At 39.9% G+C, this 22,157-nt stretch overlaps 1 protein-coding gene across 14 annotated transcripts; it reads right to left on the bottom strand.

The window, feature by feature from the left end:
- Positions 1 to 946: 946 nt before the first annotated feature.
- On the bottom strand, positions 947 to 21,999 carry ZKSCAN5 (zinc finger with KRAB and SCAN domains 5). 14 transcript variants are annotated; one of them, XM_036019866.1, is made up of 8 exons: positions 20,922 to 21,326; positions 20,156 to 20,658; positions 19,869 to 20,031; positions 15,667 to 15,802; positions 11,544 to 11,626; positions 11,132 to 11,267; positions 7,384 to 7,992; positions 947 to 3,242 (listed from the first exon to the last, which is right to left on the bottom strand). In XM_036019866.1, exons 4-8 carry the CDS (start codon positions 15,767 to 15,769, stop codon positions 2,137 to 2,139), a joined length of 2,037 nt encoding a protein of 678 aa, XP_035875759.1. In that variant the 5' UTR covers positions 15,770 to 15,802; positions 19,869 to 20,031; positions 20,156 to 20,658; positions 20,922 to 21,326; the 3' UTR covers positions 947 to 2,136. The 14 variants fall into 14 exon arrangements, with proteins under 14 accessions (XP_035875759.1, XP_035875761.1, XP_035875760.1 ...); XM_036019868.1 differs by having other exon boundaries at positions 19,891 to 20,031; XM_036019867.1 differs by having other exon boundaries at positions 20,156 to 20,655.
- Between the last annotated feature and the right edge of the window lie 158 nt (positions 22,000 to 22,157).

Genomic DNA, 22,157 nt, shown 5'->3' with positions numbered 1-22,157 from the left:
TTTTTCCAAACTCTAAAATGAGTGCTAAGAAGTGAAACCACTTCATAATGTTGTGAAGATTAAGTGAGATGATCCACATAAAGCACTTAGTGTGTATAAAACATGATACTCAATAAATGTTAGTACTAGGCTTTACTAAACTTGTTCTCATGTCTGACAACTGACATTTAGCTCTGATTCTATTTGCAGGAGACAAGTCTCCTTAATGTTCCATTTTCTCTCTTCAAGCAATCAGTGACTTTCAGCACAAATTCCATAATCCTTGCATTTTCATTTTTTCCCACCAAATCTTACCCAGGTCAGTGCATCCCTTTCTACCTGTATATCATCCTAGTTCACCCAAGTGAACTCACAACTGAAAAGCCACCATATGCCAGGGACTCACCAATAGTTAACCACCATCAGTGAGGGGATCCTCATTGCCTCATGGTCGGTGGCCAATTCCACAATTTATCCTTAGTCACCCTCCTAGAAGAGCTCACAGCACCAAATGTCTTACATCAGGTTCCCCAAAGCAGAACCTGAGACAGGGATTCAGAGCCACTGAGTCATGATTGATTGAGGGTATGCTCTTAGGAAAAATCTTTGAGTAAATGAAACAGGATCAAGAAAGCAAGAGCCTAGCATGATGTAGTTTCTAGCTCTAGCTTCAGCCTGATCCACAAAGGATGGTTTGGGGAGCATAAGTTACATTACAGTTTACCTCTGCTGTAGGCAAGTGAATCAAGCTTTTGTACCCCAAGGTCAATCAGTCACTGGCTAAAGTGGGGAGAGCTGATAACTCCTAGTTGGCAGCTCTCACCATCTGAGGACAAGTTTTCAGAGTCTGGAGAAGGGAGTAGCTGTGAGCACTTAGCAGTCAAAACTCTGAGCAGCTTAGGGAATGGATGTGTCAGCTTGGCCAAGGGAGTCTGGACAGGACACCGGCGCACAACACAAACAATCAACAAGTTTTTACTGGGTGTTTATTATACACTAGGCAATCAGCAGAAGCAAGACTTCAGCAGCACCCAGAAGCTCATTCTCTTGCTCTAGCAAACAGGCTCAGGTTAACCCTTTTTTCCATGCCATCTTCCTTCTCCCACAACTCTTACCCAGACCTGCCGATTAGGCAGGCCTAACCAGACAATAGCTTCCCTGCTCTTATAGGTTTCTTTCAAATCTGTAATACAGATTGAAAATCCTTCTACATGCCATTAACCTATGGGATCTACCTCCAGAACAACTGGGAATTAGTAGTGCACATACTGCTTGGACCATGATTCTGAATTCAAGTTGGTCCAATTCCTTCTATGGATGTAGCCACCCTCATTCTTGTGGGTAATAGAGGGAAAAAAAAAAAAAAAAAAACCCAAGTCCACCATTTGGCTTGTCTTCTCTATTCCCTAGAGGCCCACTCCCCTCTCCTTGAGATGTGACTAGCCAACAGTTTCTCCTAGATTGACAAACTTAACTCCTCTTTCTAATAGCTAACCTGATGTTAGTAGAATTTTTTAAGTGTTTCATGGAGAAGTTGTCAATTGAATAGGACAGTAAGGAACATATACTGTTCAGCCTCTGAACACCAATTTTGCCAAAATATAAATACCTTAAGTCAGTTTTCTTCAATACTTTAATACTTATGATGAGAACAATGACTGGAACCTTCTACTGGGTAGGATAATCATTTCTAGGAAAGGTTCATTGCTGAGGTATCAAAAGGGGTATCATGCTGAAGAGTTTTTTACCTGTGCCCTTCCCGGAATAGATAAGCTATCAAACAAGGCAGGAACAACAAATAAAGCTTATTTCTGTTGTATTCATGAGGATTTTTCCGGTGTCAGTGTTCTACGACTCAAATAAGTGCCATCTGAAGGCTTTCCTTCACCCACCATATCCACGGGTTCACTTTCACCTACATTCTCAAGAATGAAGATGCTAATGAAAATATTTCTCCTTGGTAAAAGCAAACAGATTACCTATTTAGTGTTCCCCAGTGGTCCTAAGTTTTAACTGAAGGATTTCAACATATCTGTAGGTTTGATGGTTAAGCTAGAGAAATTGCTTGAAGTTGTTACTACATTCAATATTGGAGTAGGGTTTCTCTTCAGAAAGTCTTCTCTAAATTGAACAAGAGCTGTACTACAACACAAATATCTATACACTTAAAGTATTTAAGGGATCTGTCCTCTCATGACTTCTCATATGTTTAAAGAGGCTACAACTCCAGCTGAAACTCATTCCACATTCTTTGCATTGAAAGGGTTTCTCACCAGTATGAATTCTCTGATGTTGGTTAAGATGTGACTTCAGAGTGAAGCCTCTGCCACATTCATTACATTGATGGGATTTCATGTTGGAATAGGTTTTTTGACGTTGTTTTATATGGGAACATTGGCCGTTTTCTCTACATATATCACCTTTACAGGTTTTCTCTGCCGTGTGAGTTCTATAATGCTGAATAAGGTCAGAACTATAAGTAAAGGCTTTGCTACATATATCACACTTGTAAGGCTGCTCTTGTAACTCAATCTTCTTATCTTCAATCACTGTTAAATTCCAACTATATGCTTCCTCACAAATGCCATTTTTTTCATTTTTCTGACCCACGTGGAGTACCTGATGTTCAATGAGGCTAACATACTGAAAAAAGATTTCTCCACATTCATGACACTGATGGGATTTCTCTCTAGAGTGAAGTCTAAGATGCCCAGCAAGGTGTGAACGCCTCCCAAAGCCTTTCCCACACTCATTACATTTAAATGGTCTCTCCCCACTGTGAACACTCTGATGCTGAACAAGATGGGACCTCACTCTAAACGCTTTCCCACATAAATGACAGGTATAGGGTTTTTCACCAGTGTGGACTCGCTGATGTTGAGTTAAGTGTACACGTTGATTATAGCTTTTCCCACAGTCGTCACACCTAAATGGTTTCTCCCCGGTGTGTATTCGCTGATGTTGAATAAGATGGGCACTCTGAATAAAACTTTTCCCACATTCATTACACTTATGTGGTCTCTCTCCTGTGGAGGACTTTTTATGGACATATGTGACTTCATTGAAATTTATCCTCTTTGAAGATGGTTGTCCTAGTATCTCTTTCATAGGAAGTCCCTGCTTTCTATCCAACTTGTCTTCTCCAAAATCTTGAACTTGAAAAACATTTTTTTTTATTCTTTCAGATAGTTCCATGTCTGCTTCTGAGAATTCTGAAGTTTTCTTAACATTCAACTTTGTATTCTTACTTCTTTTGTCACTGCCTGAAAAAATAAAGAGGAAATGCAAATATCATCAGTTATTTTACAGAAGAAAAATAAACTGTCAGAAAAAAAGAGGATAATCAAATGAAAATATGATGTAATAGGAGTTACAAAGAGGGAAGCATGTATGTACTTGATACCAACAGGAATGAGAAGACCTTTTGGTATCTGTTGAGTGAAAAGAATAAGACAAAGAAGAGGCTTACTTAGAAAGGTGCCAAGAATGACTGTTAGGTAATCAGATGGATCAGCAAAATACTTTTATTATATGGAAAGAAGATATTTGAACAATGATTAAAATAAAATTTTTAAAAAAATTTTTTTAAAAAGACAGGAATTCTGAAATGGAAGAAGCAGAAAATGTGGAAGGAGTAATGACCCCAACATGAGGTAGGCAGAGAGAATGAGACAGAACAAAATTATACAATTAGATGGTGAGAACTGACAAGAACTGGAAGAATGGAAAGCAAAGGATTATGCAGGTGATATGGAGCTGGAAGAATACCTGACTAGGAGCCAAGGAAAAGGAGAAATGAGCCAGTACTGTCAAGAGGGCAGGTGATATATCAATCTCTGCTCTCTTCACCCTTAGCTGACACTCTAGCTTCAGTTTCCGTCCGCCCCCAAAGCACTTGATATATCTCCTTTGAAAATGTTCACCACCTTTAATGTCTGCTACTCCCACCAAATCATCAGCTCCACGAGGGCATGTATTACACCTGTTCTGTAGGTGAGTATTAACTAGAAAACTAGTCATAAGAACAATTGCAGGGAAGATGCAAAAGAAAAGACACTATTTTAAAGCAACTGCTTTCCAGGACCAGAGTCCTTGGATGGATTTCCCCAATGAGACAGTCACCAAGTAGAATGGGACAGAATTAGCTGAGGAGATAGCTTAGCTCAACCCAGAACTTTCAAGACACATGACTTACATAAAACTCTATTCCAGGATAGAAGAGGTGGCCATGGCTCTTAATGTGAATGACAAGTAGCTAGGCTTAGGGGCACAGAGGCATAATTTAAAAGTAAACATTTCAACCAGTCTTAAAAGTTTTCTGAAGAATATTAATAAGAGCCTTTAAGTTCACAGCAGTTTAGTCTCAACCTTATATAATTCACTTAAACAGATAAGAAAATATGTAAACAAATAGGAAAATTACTCAACCATATACATAACCAAATTAATGAAAAAAATAACAGTAAAAAATTCTCTTCTGTTTACTCAATTTGTTTGAAAAATGTTTTGATAACCCTGCAAGTAATTTAGTACAACCAATACTCTTATATGTGGTGTAATTGTTTTAAAAAGCAATACGTATCAAGAGCCATAAAGATGTTTTTAGCCTTTCATTGACTAATCCCACTTCTGGGCATTTATTATAAGAAAAGAATCCTAGCCCTGACTGGTATGGCTCAGCTGGTTAGGCATTGCCCAGCAGAGTGAAAGGTGGCCCTGGCAGGCCACACGCCTGGGTTGTGGACCTGGTCCCCAGCTGGGACATATGTGAGAGGGAACTGATCAATGTTTCTCTTCCTCTCTTTCTCCCTACCTTCCCCTCTCTCTAAAATAAATAAATAAAATCTTTTTTTTAAGGGATAGAAATACACTACATAGTAATAGTTCTATTAGTTAGGATGGTGAGATTATGGGGGATTTTTTCCTCCCAATTCCTTTCCTCCAACTTCCTTTGGAGGAAATAAAATAAAATAAGTGAAACAACTAAATTGGGGAAAGGGGAAAACGCAAGTAAGAGAGCCCAACTCCATTCAGTACAATAGAAACTTAATATATAATGTCTAAAACTGATGAGTAAAGAAGGCAGTAGCAGAATTATTTAAAATATGGAATTACCAGGGACTTCTGGCCAAGATGAAGGCATAGGTAGACACACTGTGCCTCCTCGCACAACCAAAATAAGGACAACAATATAGAAACAAAATAACAACCAAAATGGACAGAAAATTGAACTGTACAGAAGTTGGACAACCAAGGAGTTAAAATAGGCACATTCATCCAGACTGGTAGGAAAGGCAGAGTAAGGTGGCCTAGTGGAGTGGGATCTCGGCACAAAAAGTGGTGGCACCAGGCATGTAAGGCACCCTGGGCATGCAAGATGGCAGTTGGTGGACCCTGGGTACACAGGTGGTGGCTGGCAGACCCCGGGCGCGTGGTGGCAAGGGGCGGACCCAGTGAGGCGGCGATTGTGAAGCAAGGCACTGTGCACAAGGCGGCTGGCTGACCAGGTGGTCCCACATCAGCGTTCAGATAAACAAGGCAAAACTGGGGAGCAAGACAGGCCGAACAACCCAGGGTTGCAGCGTCGGGAAATAAAGCCTCAAAACACCAATTGAAAACACCTGTAGGGGTTGCGGCACAGGGAGAGACTCCCAGCCTCACAGGAGAGTTCACTGGAGAGACCCACAGGGTCCTACAACATACATAAGCCCACCCACACCAGAATCAGCACCAGAAAGGCCCAGTTTGCTTGGGGGAAACGGTGGAAGGGACTGAAATCCGAAAGAGAGCGGAGCAATGCCATTAATCCCTCTCAGACCCCATCCCCACATACAGCATCACAACCCAGCACCTGGGTTGCCCCACCCTGGGGAACACCTAAGGCTCTGCCCATCATACATAACAGGTGCAACAAGACAAAAAAAGTGGCCCAAACAGAAGAACAAATAAAAGCTCCACAGCAAATACAACTAAGCAACCAACAGATAGCCAACCTATCAGATGCACAGTTCAAACCACTGGTGATCAGGAAGCTCACAGAATTGGTTGATTTTGGTCGCAAATTAGATGAACAAATGCAAGTCACCATAAAAGAAATGAAGGAAAATGCACAGGGAACCAACAGTGATGGGAAGGAAACTGGGACTCAAATCAATGGAGTGAACCAGAAGGAAGAAAGATACACTCAAAAAAAAAAAGAGGAAAAAAGAATTCAAAAAAATGAGAAGAGGCTTAGGAACCTCCAGGACATCTTTAAAGGTTCTAACATCCGAATTACAGGGGTACCAGAGGAGAAAAGGAAGAGCAACAAGTGGAAAAGTTATTTGAACAAATAATGAAGGAGAACTTCCCCAATCTGGCAAAGGAAATAGACTTCCAGGAAGTCCAGGAAGCTCAGAAAGTCCCAAAGAAGTTGGACCTAAGGAGGAACACACCAAGGCACATCAGAGTTACATTACCCAAGATAAAAACGAAGGAGAGAATCCGAGAAGCAACAAGAGACAAGGAGACAGTAACCTACAAAGGAGTTCCCATCAGACTGTCAGCTGATTTCTCAAAAGAGACCTTGCAGGCAAGAAAGGGCTGGGAAGAAGTATTCCAAGTCATGAAAAGCAAGGACCTACATCCAAGATTGCTCTATCCATCAAAGCTTTCATTTAGAATGGAAGGGCAGATAAAGTGCTTCTCAGATAAGGTCAAGTAAAAGGAGTTCATCATCACCAAGCCCTTATTATATAAAATATTAAAGGGATTTATCTAAGAAAAAGAAGATGAAAAACATGTATAGTAAAATGACAGCAAACTCACAATTAACAACCACACCTAAAACAAAAACAAAAACAAAAACAAACTAAGCAAACAACTAGAACAGGAACAGAACCACAGAAATGGAGATCACATGGAGGGTCAGCAACAGGGGAGTGGGAGGAGGAGAGAGGGGGGAAAAGGTACAGAGAATAAGTAGCATAGATGGTAGGTAGAAAATAGACAGGGGGAGGGCAAGAATAGTATGGGAAATGTAGAAGCTAAAGAACTTATGACATATGGACATGAACTAGAGGAGGAGAATGTGGGTGGGAGGGGGTTTGCAGCGTGGAGGGAAATGAAAGGGGGGAAATGGGACAACTGTAATAGCATAATCAATAAAATATATTTAAAAAAATACGGAATTACCAGAAGAAAACAGAGCTGAAAGCATGCACCTGTGGGGAAAGGGAAATTATGGGGATAGGGGAAAGGCATAGGGTTTTGACTACTAATTTGACAACTCAAGTATAAATAATAATAAAATATACTGTAATCTTTGCTCCTTCTTACTGCTCCCATTATCACAACCCATCTATTCTAAGCTAATAAAAAATTTGTGCCTCCATTTGTTCTCTAACACAAACTCTTCACACATACATCTTTGAGATTTCTCTCTGAAGTGACGCTTCAGGTGCTCAATCAGGTGAGAGTGCCGACCGAAGTTTTTCCCACATTCAGTACATCCATAGGGTTTCTCTCCGCTGTGCACACTGTGATGCTGGACAAGGTGGGAGCTCACACGGAAGGCTTTTCCACACACCTGACACTTATAGGGTTTCTCACCAGTGTGGACTCGCTGATGCTGAGTAAGGTGCACACGCTGATTATAGCTTTTCCCGCATTCACCACACTTAAATGGTTTTTCTCCAGTGTGGATTCGCCGATGTTGAATAAAGTTTGAAGCTTGAAGGAAAAATTTACCACAATCATTACATTTGTGACCTCTCTCGGCATTCGTGTTTTGCTTATGGTTAATGTCTGTGATGGCACCAAGATCTCCTTTCTGGGAACGGTTCTGCCTTGACTTTCCTACACTGGTGTTCACCTGCCACCTTTCTACCATGCTGTGAAGGTCACTAACTTCTCCAAACTCTTGACTTTGGGGAACATTTCTTTCAGTACATCCTGATGTCATCCAGTGTGATTTGGCTTCATCAGAAATCTGCTTTACTATAAGTTCCATATTGTTACTCCTGGACTCATAATCTGAAATAATAGAAGGAAAATGGAAAATTTAGCTATTTCCTGCATTACAAGAAAAAAAAAGACTAAGAAATATAGAATAATTATATGAAACCAAAATGAGCACATGACTTTATAAAAGTCATTTTAACAAAGCCATGCTCTCATGTTGGGATAAAGAATATTTAAGCAGGAAACAGAAGAAAGAGCTGGCAAGAGTGGTTCAAACAGATGAGACTGGTCATTCTATTTAATAAAACTGTTACTCTCTTGGTATGTTACTCACATATAGTAGCTGACTATGGACACCTAAACCATATTAACCATTCTTAATCAAATCTGATATTGAGTTATGCAGCTAACCCAGTCTTAACCTTCCTCTTCCTGTTTACTCATAGCTTAGAAGAAAGAGGATCTTTATAGCTTTCTATCCCCAGAGTCTCAGTTTAGTATGGGTTAGTCTAAAGGAAAAATGGCATTCTTTCTATTCTTAGAGAAAACCTACTACTGTCAAGAGCCAGATTAACAACACTCAATAGTCATTAGTGAATATAGAAATTTAAGGGACTGCAATCAGTTCCCTATGTAACTGGATCAACAGCATCTATTTTGCTCAAAACAATGACATTTAACATGGTTTGTAAAGACAAATTTTGACTACTTAACAAAAATAGGGAATGTTATTTTTTAAATGCTAGAGAGACAGATTGATCACGGCCTATTGAGAACTCTCTAATACAATTTTTTGAAAAAAGAAAAGCTATTTTCAAATTTACATAATAATATAATAAGAGCTAACATTTGCTGAGTGTGTACTACAGACTAGGCCCTATGCCTTCAAATACTTTCCAATTTTATGGCATTTAATCCTTACAATAACCCTTCAAGGAAGATACTAACACTATCCTTTTTTGATATAGTGAGAAGTTGTAATTCTTGCAGCATGAAGACCACTTTAATTCTAATTTATCTTATAATTGTTTTTACTTAGTTCTCTTCCTAAAAAGACATTTTAACTAGAAACTGGTAATAGTCATCACCTCTTGAGGGACTAGAAGATGGCATCAGGGGTAGGTGACTTCATTTTAACTTCGTACCCATTTATACTATGTGAATGTTTTGCTATGTGTACGCATGATCTTTTTAAAACCAAATTTCTCCACTGCACTCACACCTCTGCTCCACCACCTACTTGACCATCCACTGTCTCTCAAGAGGTGCCTTTGTCTCCAATTTCAGGAAGGTCAAAGCTATCCAGGCAAAAACTCCTTGAACATCCTATAATCACAACTGCAAACTTGCTGGCAGTCTTATTCTTTCGGCCTCCCCTCACCTCACAATGGAAAAGCTTTCTGCCTTCCTCATGTAACCTGGCTCTCACCATGGCATCCTATTTTCCAGGGACCTCCCTATATCAATTATATGCTCTTCCTTGCCCCAACATTTCAAACTCACTCTCTTCTAGTTCTTTACCAGTAGCATTTAAGTATGATTAAAACTCCCATTAAAAACAATTTTTAAAAGAACATACTAAAATAAACCATCCACCTAACCCTCTCTCTTCCTCTTTACAAAGTTATTGAAAGTTTACTTATGAGAACTTTCTCAAATTTCCTCTCATTTGTAATCTTCAACGAAACTGTCTCTTGTTCCCAAATGTCCCAGCCATTCCATGGAAACAGCTCTTTCCAAGATTCATTTATTTATTTTTTAAATCTGATGAAATTTTTAAAAATCTTGACCTTTTTTAATGCTGTTAGGAACCTACAGGCATGAAAATAATCTACTGTGGCTGTCCCAGAGCAGGAGGCAGAAACCACTGAACATGTTCTCAATGGAGAAGAGTATACTGAAGTTGTAACAATGAGGTAATAAAGAGATGGATGATAAGAAAAAAAAATCACAAAGAATTTTAAACTGCTTGGATAATGATATAGAAAAGAACTGTGCTAATAACCTGAAATGCTAAAACCCATCAAATGCCTGTAATGTAATTGAAAAAGATAAAACAATGCTAATAGGCTCCAACTAAGCGAGTGAGGTACTTGAGTAGAATTTAAAAAGAAATTTCAAAATTTCATTAAACATAATATACCACATAAATAATTCCTTGAGAGGAAAGGTCACTAGATCTCCACAGATACACAAAAAGGGGGCATGTACAAATAAATCAGTGAAAAGGAAATACAAATTTATATAACAATAGTCATAAAAGAAATGGAAACTTTAAAAGAGCAGGAGTCAGTTTTACTCTTTTAAATAAAAGCCTGTGAATGGCCAAAATCCCTTAGACTGGTATAATACTTTTCAAAAGAAATCTGGCGTTATCTACATACTTCACCTAACGTCTACCAGTGTGCCTGATATTTAGTAGTTCTTCTAAAAGAATTCATTCAAAAGAAGCTAAAAGCTATAAGCTCCAAAATGTTTGCCACAGTGCTGAAAGTTTTATAACTGCTCCAGGCAGCACAATCAAATACTAGTTTCCAGGATCATAACTTGGTTAGAAATAGTTGCAAAATCTCACTTGGGGTACAAAATTCAAGAGATATGATGAAAAAAACAACAAAAAGAAAAAAATAAACGGAAAGAAAAAGTAAGATTAAAAAAAAAGAAGGGATATGACAAGTAAAATGTAGATGCTAACAGGGCAAACATCATAAAATGGGTACCAGTGCTCTAAGAATGGTAACAGAGCAAACAACTACCTACCCATGCATTAGAAGGAAAAGAATGACTGCCATTGAGATACTGTAATAACTACTATGATAAAGTTATTCAGCAAAGTCTGAGATGCTTTCACAAGTGAGAATTAATCAGTGAGGAATTGTTCAACTGGTCAAGGAATAGAATACAGAAATTACTGTAAATTCATTAAAATCCAAAACTGTTAATTTTAAGCTCTTTCATTTTAAAGCAGTGAAAGATAGTATTTGCAAATACTATACCCCAAGCATTATGTCTTCAGTCATACCCTTATTATGATGGAAATAATCAGAATAAGCTAAATAAGGTGGGGAAAGGGTTGATTTACTCTTTCATGAAAAAAAAGTAAGCTAAGTCACAGCAATTAAAACATACGTGCTTTATAAGATGTACTAGAACTATCCTTTGTAAGATAAAATTAAGATGTCCTAATCCATGCAGACACAATAAGTCTTACCCATGGAGGTAATACTCTCATAATTCTCCTTCCTGCCATCCCTATAGAGAGACTTCTGGGACTGGTCCAAATGTCCCCATTCCTCCAGGATGAAGGAAACAGCCACATCAGCCACATCTTCAATTTTCACCAACTTCTGAAACATGAGATCTCCACTAAATTCCCATTCCCTGTGTTCAAATTTGGAGTGGGGGGAAGAACTTTACTCGTTACAGACAAAATGAGGGACTATGCTTCAAAGAGGATGGGGGAGTACTGGGTAGAACAGAAAAAGACATTAAAGTATAAACCCAAGGTGGGTCTGGTCTCTAGTTAAAGAGATAGAACTCCTGACAAAAATTCAGAATAAAGGGAGCTACTTCTCCAAGAATAGACATGGGTCCTCACTGCAGGCACAGGGACGCCAGCTCACCTGGGACCCAGCTGAGACAAGTGAGGCTGTCAGCTCCTGGCTGTCCTTCAAGGGAAGGGAAGAAACTTGGAAAGCAGAAAGGGCTGAGGGGGTAGAAAAAGAGAAGTGTCAGTGACAATATCTTTGCCAGTTCTTACTGCCACCATATTTCAGTTTTGATCAAGAATCTATAATGGTACCCTGCCATACCAAGGCCAAATTTTTCTGCTTGGTTCTCAAGACCCTCAACATTCCAGCCCCTCCCACATCTACCCTATAAACACCCTTTTACCCAAAAAACTAGACTCCCTGCTTTGGTCAGGATAGCCTTTGCTACTGACCTCAGACTGTGCCATTCCCCTATAAAGATACACTCTGCTCTGCCAAGATCAAATCCAACCATCTCAAAGAATAACCAAAGTCCCATAGCTTCCATGGAACTGAAGCACTGCCTAGAGCCCAGGGCTTCTCAAGCTTTAATGTGCAAACAAATCACCTGGGGGTCCTGGTATAGGGCAGATTCTGGCTTGGTAGGTCTGGGTTAGCGCCCTCATTTTGCCTTACAAGCTCCCAAGTGATGCTGGTGCTGCCACTCCTTGGACCACACTCTGATTAGCAAGGCCTTAGTCCACATGCTCTCCCTTTAAGGAATTACTACAGGTGGTTTATAGTCAGCCAGTTAGTATATATTGTCTACTCTGGATTAAGAATAGGCTGATAAAATAATTTTTGCCTCCCAAAACTTTAATCACTTACAGGGAGGACATGTAAGCCTTACTTACTTCCAGAATACGGTAAATTACAAATACTACACTTGAATTTCACCCTGTAGGAACACAGAAGCAGGGGCACCTACAGAGTGGACAGTGGAAGGTGGGAGCATCAGTAAAGCCTTTCCACAGGAAGTAGGAGTGGGTGGGGCAACGATAAGGGTGCTTTGCAGGTAGAGTAACGGGGCAATGCCTGGAGGGTCTGATCTCCAGATGCTGGTGACTATCTGACCCTCTGCTATCACCTCTGCTTGTTTTTTTCAAGACTCGTGGTGCATCCAGATCTCACTGTCAATGTGGGCCCCAACTTGAACAAATAACCCAACATTTTACACTTTGCTATGGTTTCCTCAGTCCTGGAGATTATTGTGTAAATGTAGCTTGCTTTTGTCTAACGACTAGGAAGTAATGAGCAATGACAGAAAAAGGAGATGATGATTGTGGATGAAAGACAAAACCAGACAGAGTCTGAAACCAGGGGTATGGCCAAAGTGTCAAAAGAGGATTTAAAGAAAGGAATGAATGCAGAACACTCAAACAGTAATTTTGAATATAGACTACATTCCAATTATAATTGGAACTATTATAATAATTCTCCTTATTTTTAAAGTTCCTGTGAAATCCATTGTTTCTTTAGCTTTTGTTCCTCTCAAGCTCAAATTAGTCCCAGGGGCAGAAAACCAGCCTTCAGTGCTATCAAAGGTGCGAGGAATGCAGTCTCCCCAGCATTTAGGGAAAAAATAAACACACCAAAAAACACAAAACACAGTAATTTTGTTGGAATGAAGAAACTAACTAGGGTCTGGCTAACAGGGCAGAGAAGAGAAGCAGCAATTTAGGAAAAGAGTAGCCTGATCTGATGAGACTCCGCAACTGGAGGGAAGATGACAGGAGTTAAGGAGGACAGGATTCTGTACTTGGGGGGGCCCTGGTGGTAAAGCAAAGGCAGGATAGTTCAGAAGGGGGTAAAAAGTGTAGATTCAGAGGGTTAAAATCCCAGCTCTGTCACTTAACAGCTTTGTGACCTTGAACAAATTACTTAACCTTTTTAGGCCTTAGCTTCTTAATTTCTAACGTGAGGATAACAGCAATACCTATTCATTCCACTGGGTTAGGGTGAGCGTTAAACCCTTGGTATATCAACTAGGCCTACTAGACAGAATTCTGAGTTTCCATTTTGAACAGTTTTAACTACTTTTAAAGACTAGAATTACAGGACTTTTATTCCTTTAGAGGTTTTCTAAAGAACAAAAATAAAATGCATTTTAGTATTTTTAAAAAATATAATAAAATTCATTCTATCATGTAATTTCTATCTGGATCCACTGGATCCTTTTATAAATTTAGGATACATTTTGGGATCTGAGCAATCTTATGTCTTCTGTATCATGAAACATTTGTCTATTTCATCATCTTGGGAATTATTTCACTTTTACTAATCATTATTCATTCATTATTCCCAATGAGAGCATAAAAGACAAAAAAATAAGAAATGAGAGAATAAAGAAAATACTTAGGATCATGGAATAGTGAAATACATCACCATTCTTCATTACTCCCAAAGTATTAAATGGATTATGCAGAGTTTGCATCATCTTCAAGAAGGTATAAGACTATTGACACCTGCTGTTAGCTTTCATTAAGCATAGTTGAGAATTCAAAATTTTTCATTTTCCACCCATATTGGCAGAGAGAAAAACTGCAGCAGACATTTCACTATTATTAGATGAATAAGACAATGAAATGACTAGAAAATAGCGTGTGCTCTGATGATAATGATAAAACGGAAAGTATGAGGGAAACCTTAGAATGAGTCTACAAATGATAATATCCTAGATGAATTTTCTGAAATAATAAACACTATTATTTTTAATTTCATAAAAGGAATATGACCATCCCCTCCAGTGAGTCATTCAACAGGAAGGACTTCATGCAATATTATACAGTAAGATTCTGGACCATCCTATTTTGCTAAAAGGAGAGTATTCATTTTGCTAGAAAGACAGTATTGTGTGACTTTTTTTTTTCCATTTTCTGTGGTTTTTATTACCAAAATGTACTTGATACAAAGAAATTTTATTAAAATTTCTTTGAAAATTGTTTTCTTTTGATTCTTCTGTATAAGTCATACAGTCATATTCATAAAATGTCATGCTAAGTCATATGACTTAACAGTTATGTCATATTCATAAAATGGCTTCAATATAAAAAAATAAAAAAGACCTATTACCCCAGATGGTGACAGTGAGGACTATTTTTCTGGTACAGTGAAGGTTAAGTGAATTCCTACAAATAAAGTTTAGAACAGGTCCTGACACACAGTAAGCACTATAGAAATAATAGTTGCTGTTGCTACTTTTATTATTTTTACCACAGTGAAAGGAAAGCTGGAAACCATTAGAGCCATGGGACATGTCAAGTAAAAGACCTGACCACCAAGGGGAACCCAGAAGAAAGTCTGGGGCCAAACTGGAAATACAGGCTCACAATTTCTAACCTGTAATTCTGAAATCCCAAAGCGCTAAATACCAAGAGGGTTTTTGGTTTGTTTTTGTTTTTTTCATGAAGTTAGGCATTAAACTAATTTGACAACAAAAATTGACAAAAACATATGTGAAGCTATTCAAGTTTTTATTTAATCCACTATTGTAAAAATACATACATTTCACTGCCAAAATATTAATGTGTGATTAAGGGGTACCAGCTCAAATCCTGTTGATGGTGTAATATATGGTATATAAATCATACTACCTTACCAAATCTGAAAAGTTATGAATTCTAAAATATATCTGATAGCAAGAGTTTCTGGTTAGACATTATAAATTTGTGGACATAGATCATCATAAATAAGATACTTGGTTGTTCATGTTTCTTCCTTGATGTATCTAATACAGGATAATGAAATAGACCGAGGGTGGGAAGGGGAGAAAGAGAATAAATGCTCTAAAAGTCATGGTGAAGCACTGCCTGAACTAAGACTTCAAGGTGAATGAGCAGTCAGAACTGAATGCAGTTAGGAACTAGAAAGCTTTTTTTACATAAGCATTAAGACCACAAAATCTGTGAGGTAGAGTTGGAAAACTCTTGAAAAAAATTGATACTTTCATAGATCTTTTAATGGTACCTATCAAGTTTACATCACCTGCATTACAGCTTTTTAATAACTGTAGTACAGTTCCTAGCCATCCTATAAGCTGATCTCTCTTAACATCGAGGACTAAATTCCAAGTCCAAGGCCTTCTTAACCTCCAGATCCTGCCCACCACAGAGAGGCTGCCCAGCCCAAAGTCTGTCTCTTACAGACACTGCTTCCCCACATGACCAGGGCCCCCAGTCTCTAGCCATATCTGCTCCACTGAATCACAGATCCTCACCATTTTCTTCCAGATGAGGCTTCTGTGGCTCTTGTTCAGGCTGGGGGTCCAGAGACAGGAGCTGGTGACTGAAGGACTCCTGCATAGCTCCTGGTTGCACCATCTTCTGAGAAAGGCCTTCAGGGCATGCCACAATCTAACAACCACAACCACACCAATCAGTATATTACTGAAAAGGCTGGTAAAGAATCTGGTAAATTCATGTTACTCTTTCATTCATTCCTTTACCAAATATTTAATGCACATCTATAATGAGCTAGGACTGATTATGCAGTGGCTTAATAAACATGGTTTATGTCTAGTTGAAGAAGACCTCCCTTACACATTTTAACACAAAACACATAATTACAAACTACGTTATATGTTAGAAGGGAGAAGAAAGTGCATGAGACAGATCAGATGAGACCTACTTTAGACTGAGTGGCCATCAAAGACTTTTCTGAGGAAGTGTTACTTAAGTTACACACTTACAGGATGATAGAAGCTGGCTAGGAGAAAAGGAGTAAGAGTTGCAGGCAGAGAGAACAATATAAATATAAGCAAAGACTCTAAGACAGAAAGTGGGTGTTTGGTACAGTCATGGAATCTTAGAAAGGCCAGTGTGGGTCAAGTTTAGTGAAGGGGACAGAGGTGAGAAAGGAATTTGGAAAACTCAATTATAGGACTCAGGAAGTCACACTTGCTTTTCTAGCAGACCAACAGCATGACTGGAGCTGGTTCATGTCTGGTGTGCCACAATCCTCAATCTTTCTGTTCTTGGTTCTTGCTCAACCCTAGGGTACACACAATTACTCTGCCACAACCAGTCTCTAGAATCTGCCTGTTCTGGAAGGTACTAGCTCAGTGGCAACCTAGCAAGTAATAAGATCCTGCATTGAAAGAGAATCTCCTTTCCCCTCCTTTATAATTTCAAAACACTTTCGATTTTAACCCTCCTAATACTGGCTGGTACAGGAGTTACATTAAGAGGCAACTGTAAATACTCTGTGTGGAAGTTTGCGCCTTGTGGACCCTCTCAGAATAAAAGTTAGGATGATGACAAGTATGTCAAAGAGCACCATGGGCACCAAAGAACCAAACCAGCCCTTGATGTCCCCCTAGACTAGGACAGAGAAACCAAGGAGCAAAGGTAAGGATAAAGCCTGGGAAAAGGTTTGCAGAGACAAGAAATACCTGGAGATAAAGCTGAGGAAAAATGTCAAGGACACAGGAAACAGGCAGAGAGAAAGGTAAATAGAGTGTGTGGTGGAGGACCACGGGAAATCCCCTTTCTGGGCCTTAAATCCTGACTACATTAAGAAATGATTTTTCTCTATGTGTGCCTTCCAAAGATGAGCTGCACATCACACTGAGAAAGGAAAATATTATCTATTAAAAAATGCTTTTAGTTGCCTGGCTGGGTGGCTCAGTTGGTTGGAACATCATCCCATACACCACCAAAAGGTTGCAGGTGCTATCCCCAGTTGGGGTACATACCTGGGTTACAGGTTCAATCTCTGGTCAGGGTGTGAGGGTGTGTGGGGGAGGCAATCAATGGATGTTTCTCTCACACATCTATGTCTCTCCTTCTCTCTTTCTCACTCCCCATCCCTTGCTCCTTCCCTTCCTCTCTCTCTAAAAATCAATAAACATATCCTCAGGTGAGGATTTAAACAAAAAGATGCTATTGGTTTTAAATTATGCTTTTGAATATTTATTACCAAAAAAATAGAAAAAAGTTTGTCTATTAATGTCCCAAGTTAGGTTTTAAAAAGTAATAACTAAGCCCTGGCTGGTGTAGCTCAGTGGATTGAGCACGGGCTGCGAACCAAACTGTCGCAGGTTCGATTCCCAGTCAGGGTACATGCCTGGGTTGCAGGCCATGACCCCCAGCAACTGCACATTGATATGTGTGTATGTCTCTCTATCTCCCTCCCTTCCTTCTCTAAAAATAAATAAAATCCTTTTTAAAAATAAATAAATAAAAAGTAATAACTAGATGTCAACATGAACCTTTACTTCCTGTCCTGAAGAAGCAATAGAAAGGTTCAAACATTCCCATCTGCAGGACAATCATTCAGAAGGGCTGCAGGGTCTGACTGTGTGTCAGCAGCAACTATCTCTGCTGCCCACTTGCCTCATGGAGTGAGCTAAACCAGCTGAAGAGCCTGAGGATGTTATGGAAGGTTTAAGTACCCCCTACCTAGAGGTGAAGAATAATGAAACTGGTAACTTTAAGTGAAGTGCAATGGCTCTGAACAATGAGGAAAATTCTCTAACTAGCTTCAAACTCTTGTGGACCTATAATCCCATGAGTTTTGTTTCTTTGCTATAAAAAGAAAATTAAAGTTTAACAGAATATAAGTCTAGCAACAAGAGGAAGGCAGAAGATCAGGTTATAAATGAGTAAGAAAGTACAAGATGATGTTAACAACATAACAATGTCAATCCTCCCTAGATGAATGATTTAATGCAATTCCAACAAAAATGTCAACAGGTTTTTTGGGGTAGTGAAAATTAAGTAAGTAATTCTAAAAGTTATAAGGAAAAAATATTGACAAACAATTTGGAAGAAGGAAGGGTAGCTTTCTCATATACCAAAGCACTTCATAGAGATCAAATAATTAAAATACAGCTACATGAACAGTGAGATCAATAAAACAAGATAAAGAAACCAAAAAAGGATCCAAATACATGCAGAAATTTAGTATGTAATAAAGATGGCATTTTAACCAGAGTTAGAAAAAGTGGAATACAAGTTGCTAGGGCAACTGGATAGATATCTGGAAAAAAATAAAGTTGTAACCATATCAAACACCCTAAATCAAAGTGCATTCCAGATGGATTAGTCATTTAAAAGTATAAAAAAAAAGAAGAAGAAACTATGAGAAAAGTCTCTTATAACATAGTGGAGGACTTTCCAAGTATGTCACAAAACTCAAAAAACATAAATTAAAAGTTCTAAACTAACTGCATAAAAATTAAATACCCTGCCAAGCAAAACTCTGCATAAACAAACACAAACAGCAATGTGAAAACATGACATTTGCAATTCAATGACAGACACAGTCCTTACTTTTTCTAATAGGTAAATAATATAAACAGATAATTTGAAGGGAAAAAAAGAATATAGGCATAGCCCTTTAAAATATGTATTGTAGCCCTGGCTAGTGTGACCCAGTGGACTGAGTGCCGGCCTGTGAACAAAAAGGTCCCCGGCTCAACTCCCAGTCTACGGCACATGCCTGGATTGTGGGCCAGGTCCCCAGAAGGGGGCGCGCAAGAGGCAACCACACATTGATGTTTCTTTCTCCTTCTCTACCCCTCTCTAAAAATAAAATCTCATAAGCATATAAAAACAAAACACGTACTGTAGTCAAACTCACTCATAATAAGAGAAATGCATTAAAATTGCCAGAATTTGAATACTCAATCTTTCATATTGCCAATAATCAAAAAGTTGGATAACACTGTGTTATTAGATTGTAAGAAACAGACTTCTCTTGTACACTGTTGTCGGGAATATAAATTGGTATAGGCTCTACAGAGGGCTGTCTATCAACAGCTGTCAAAATTACAAATACACCTGGCTGGCGTAGCTCAGTGGATTGAGCATGGGCTGCGAACCAAAGTGTCACAGGTTCGATTCCCAGTCAGGGTACATACCTGGGTTGCAGGCCATGAACCCCAGCAACCGCACATTGATGTTTCTCTCTCTCTCTCTATCTCCCTCCCTTCCCTCTCTAAAATAAATAAATAAAATCTTTAAAAAAAATTACAAATACATAGGGCCTCTGAGCCAACAATTGGACTTCTTAGCATTCATTCTACAGTTAATGATATATGTAAAGGATACTCATTGCAGCAACATTGGTTATAGTAAAAATTCAGAAACAATCTAAAGGAACAACTTAAATGACCCTCAAGAGGAGTTCGATCATGGTATATCCATACAATGGAATATAATGCAGTTTCAGAGTGAGGTCGCTCTACTTGCAACAAACTAAGGTACTTGAAACAAACTAAGGTAGTATAAGAAAAAAAGCAAGAGGCAGATGTACACAATGATTTTAAAACATTTGTTTTTTTAAGTATGTCATATACATATATGCTTATAGATACAGATTATAATATACCTCTGTAAGGATATACACGTATCATGTAAATGGTTGCCTCTGGTGGGAACTAGGCAGCTGGGGAATTAGGGGTGAGAGGAAACTTACTTTTCATTACAACCTTATGTACCTTTCGAATTTTGTATCATGTCACTCAAAAAATAAATACAGTAATTTTAAAAATAAATAAAATCGCAGACTGTCTTCTCCAGGTTAACACACTGGATACTGCTTCTCTTTGCTGGAGTGGCAGGAAATCTCCACAGTGTACCTAATCCCAGGAGAACAAAAGAATATGAATGAAGCACCACAGTGCTAAGGATCTCACCCCTGCTCAGCAGCTCAACTCTCCTCCTTTCCTTCCTCATTGCTCTAATGTCTCCTCTTCCACTCACCTGTTGTCTGTGTTCCTCTAGTTCCCTCTGCATATTTTCTACCACAGCCACAGCCTCTTCTCCATTTTCCGGGTGATGTTCTCTCACCCAGGTCTGGAGCTCTTCAGGAAGGATGGTCAGAAACTGCTCCAAAACCAGCAGCTCTAGGATTTGCTCCTTGGTGTGCAGCTCAGGCCTCAGCCACTCACAGCAGAGCACCCTGAGCTGGCTGAGTGCCTCCCGGGGTCCTGATGCCTCATGGTACTGGAAGTGCTTAAAGCGCTGGTAAAAAGACTCAAACATTGACGGATTGTACTCCTGCATCCAGGTGCAGTCTTCTTCTTCCACTTTCACTATTAGAAGGTCTTCTTGCTCTTGTGAAGTCTCAGCTGGAGGGTCCAAGTCTATAATCTCCCCCGATTCTGTCATTATCATTCCAAACTCAGAGGGCTGTTTTGCACTGATCAAATTGTTTTCTGCTCTTTAAGATCTTCTGAAGGACACTTTCATTAGTGTGCGACCTACTGACATATTGGAAATCATTATTAACAAAGAAATGACAAAGAGGTCCCTTATACTAAAGATAACCACTCAACAAAGTAATTTACTTTAAAATATGAACTACAAGACAGCTGTCACTCCATCCATAAAATATTAATAGGGAATATTTCCAACACTTAAAAAATGTGAATGAGAACCATAAAAATCTGACATCAGGTCCAACCAACACGATTTTACTGATGAAGAACATTAAATTTCATGTAGTTAATATGACAAGACTTACTACCTAGTCCAGACGCAGTCGTTTCTTCTCTCTACCGTAAATCAAACTTAAGTCAGAACAAGGGTCAAAAACAATAGAATGGTCAAAATTAGTCCTGTCCTTCAAGCCACATGAGCCTGATAGACTAACGGGAGACTTCACTGGTCCCAAAGAGAAGCAGCATATGAGGCAGATTTGGACCTGGATTCCTCCGAATCGACCCTGACCCCATACACACAGAGACCGGCCCGGTCAAGGTTAGGGACAGGACCCCCTTCTGGATACAAAGCCTATTCCCTTTCCTCAAAGCTCCAGCGTCAGGGAACTCTCCTGAAAGACCAAGCTCCCGCAATAAAAACTGGGAAGATGGGTTTCTTCTCACCGACGGAGAGAAAACCGAAGCCGACACTTCACAACACTTCCTCACCGGAAGTAAGCAAGTCCAAGCTTTCCCTGTCCAACAGGGTTGAGCCATAAATCCCACCCCCGAGAGCACTTCCGAGTCCTCTCTAGGAATCCCGGAGGTCCTCGCCTCGCGGCGGGTGCGAAGTGCCCGCCCCAGGCCCCACCCCCGAGGGTCTGTGGGCCAATCCGCAGGGAAATTGGGCCCCAGCCCTTGAGCCCAGCCCTACGTCCCGGAGCGAACCTCAGGGGCTGAATCTCTAGAGCTGTGGGCTAAAAGGGCGCCACCCTCCCTCCCCACCCAATCCCAGAGCCAATTAAAGAGCCCGGGTTCCTCCCCTTTATTTGGAGTGCAGAGAGGGGGCGGGGCCTTAGGTGTCCCTAGAGTTTGCTAAGGCAATAGTTGCTGATATTCGATTTGCCTTTGAACTTGCGCTCCCCGGCCCTCAACGCTCTGCGCCCCAATTCGAAGTAGGTAGAACCCGTACCTTTCTGCAAGCACACAAACCTCACTTCTCTTTGATTTTGAGCCCTTCGGTTTTCTCACGTGAATCTGACCACTCCCGGTAACCCGGTCTCCAGACACACCCACCTATTTACCGCCTCAGTTCTTAGAGTTGAAGTCTAGTCGCGGGAGCCAGTGGCTACCGGGACTACAACTCCCAGGAAGCGCTTCGCACTCCGTGCCCACTGACCAAGAGGGCCGTCCAGCCTTGGTTTCTCGGGCTTACCTGAATGCGGAGGGGGGCGTTTCCTCGGACCCCTCAGGCTGGAAGAAGGAATGTGGCCAAGGCCGTAGCCTTTCCTGCTGGTTGAGGGTGGATACCTAAGCCCCGCATCCCTGCGAAGTGTGAAATT

The sequence above is a fragment of the Phyllostomus discolor genome, chromosome 3 (assembly GCF_004126475.2).
Source record: "Phyllostomus discolor isolate MPI-MPIP mPhyDis1 chromosome 3, mPhyDis1.pri.v3, whole genome shotgun sequence".
In the NCBI taxonomy this organism is placed as follows: domain Eukaryota; kingdom Metazoa; phylum Chordata; class Mammalia; order Chiroptera; family Phyllostomidae; genus Phyllostomus; species Phyllostomus discolor.
Note: the sequence above shows the minus strand (reverse complement) of the source record. Positions and strands in the feature narration are given on the sequence as shown.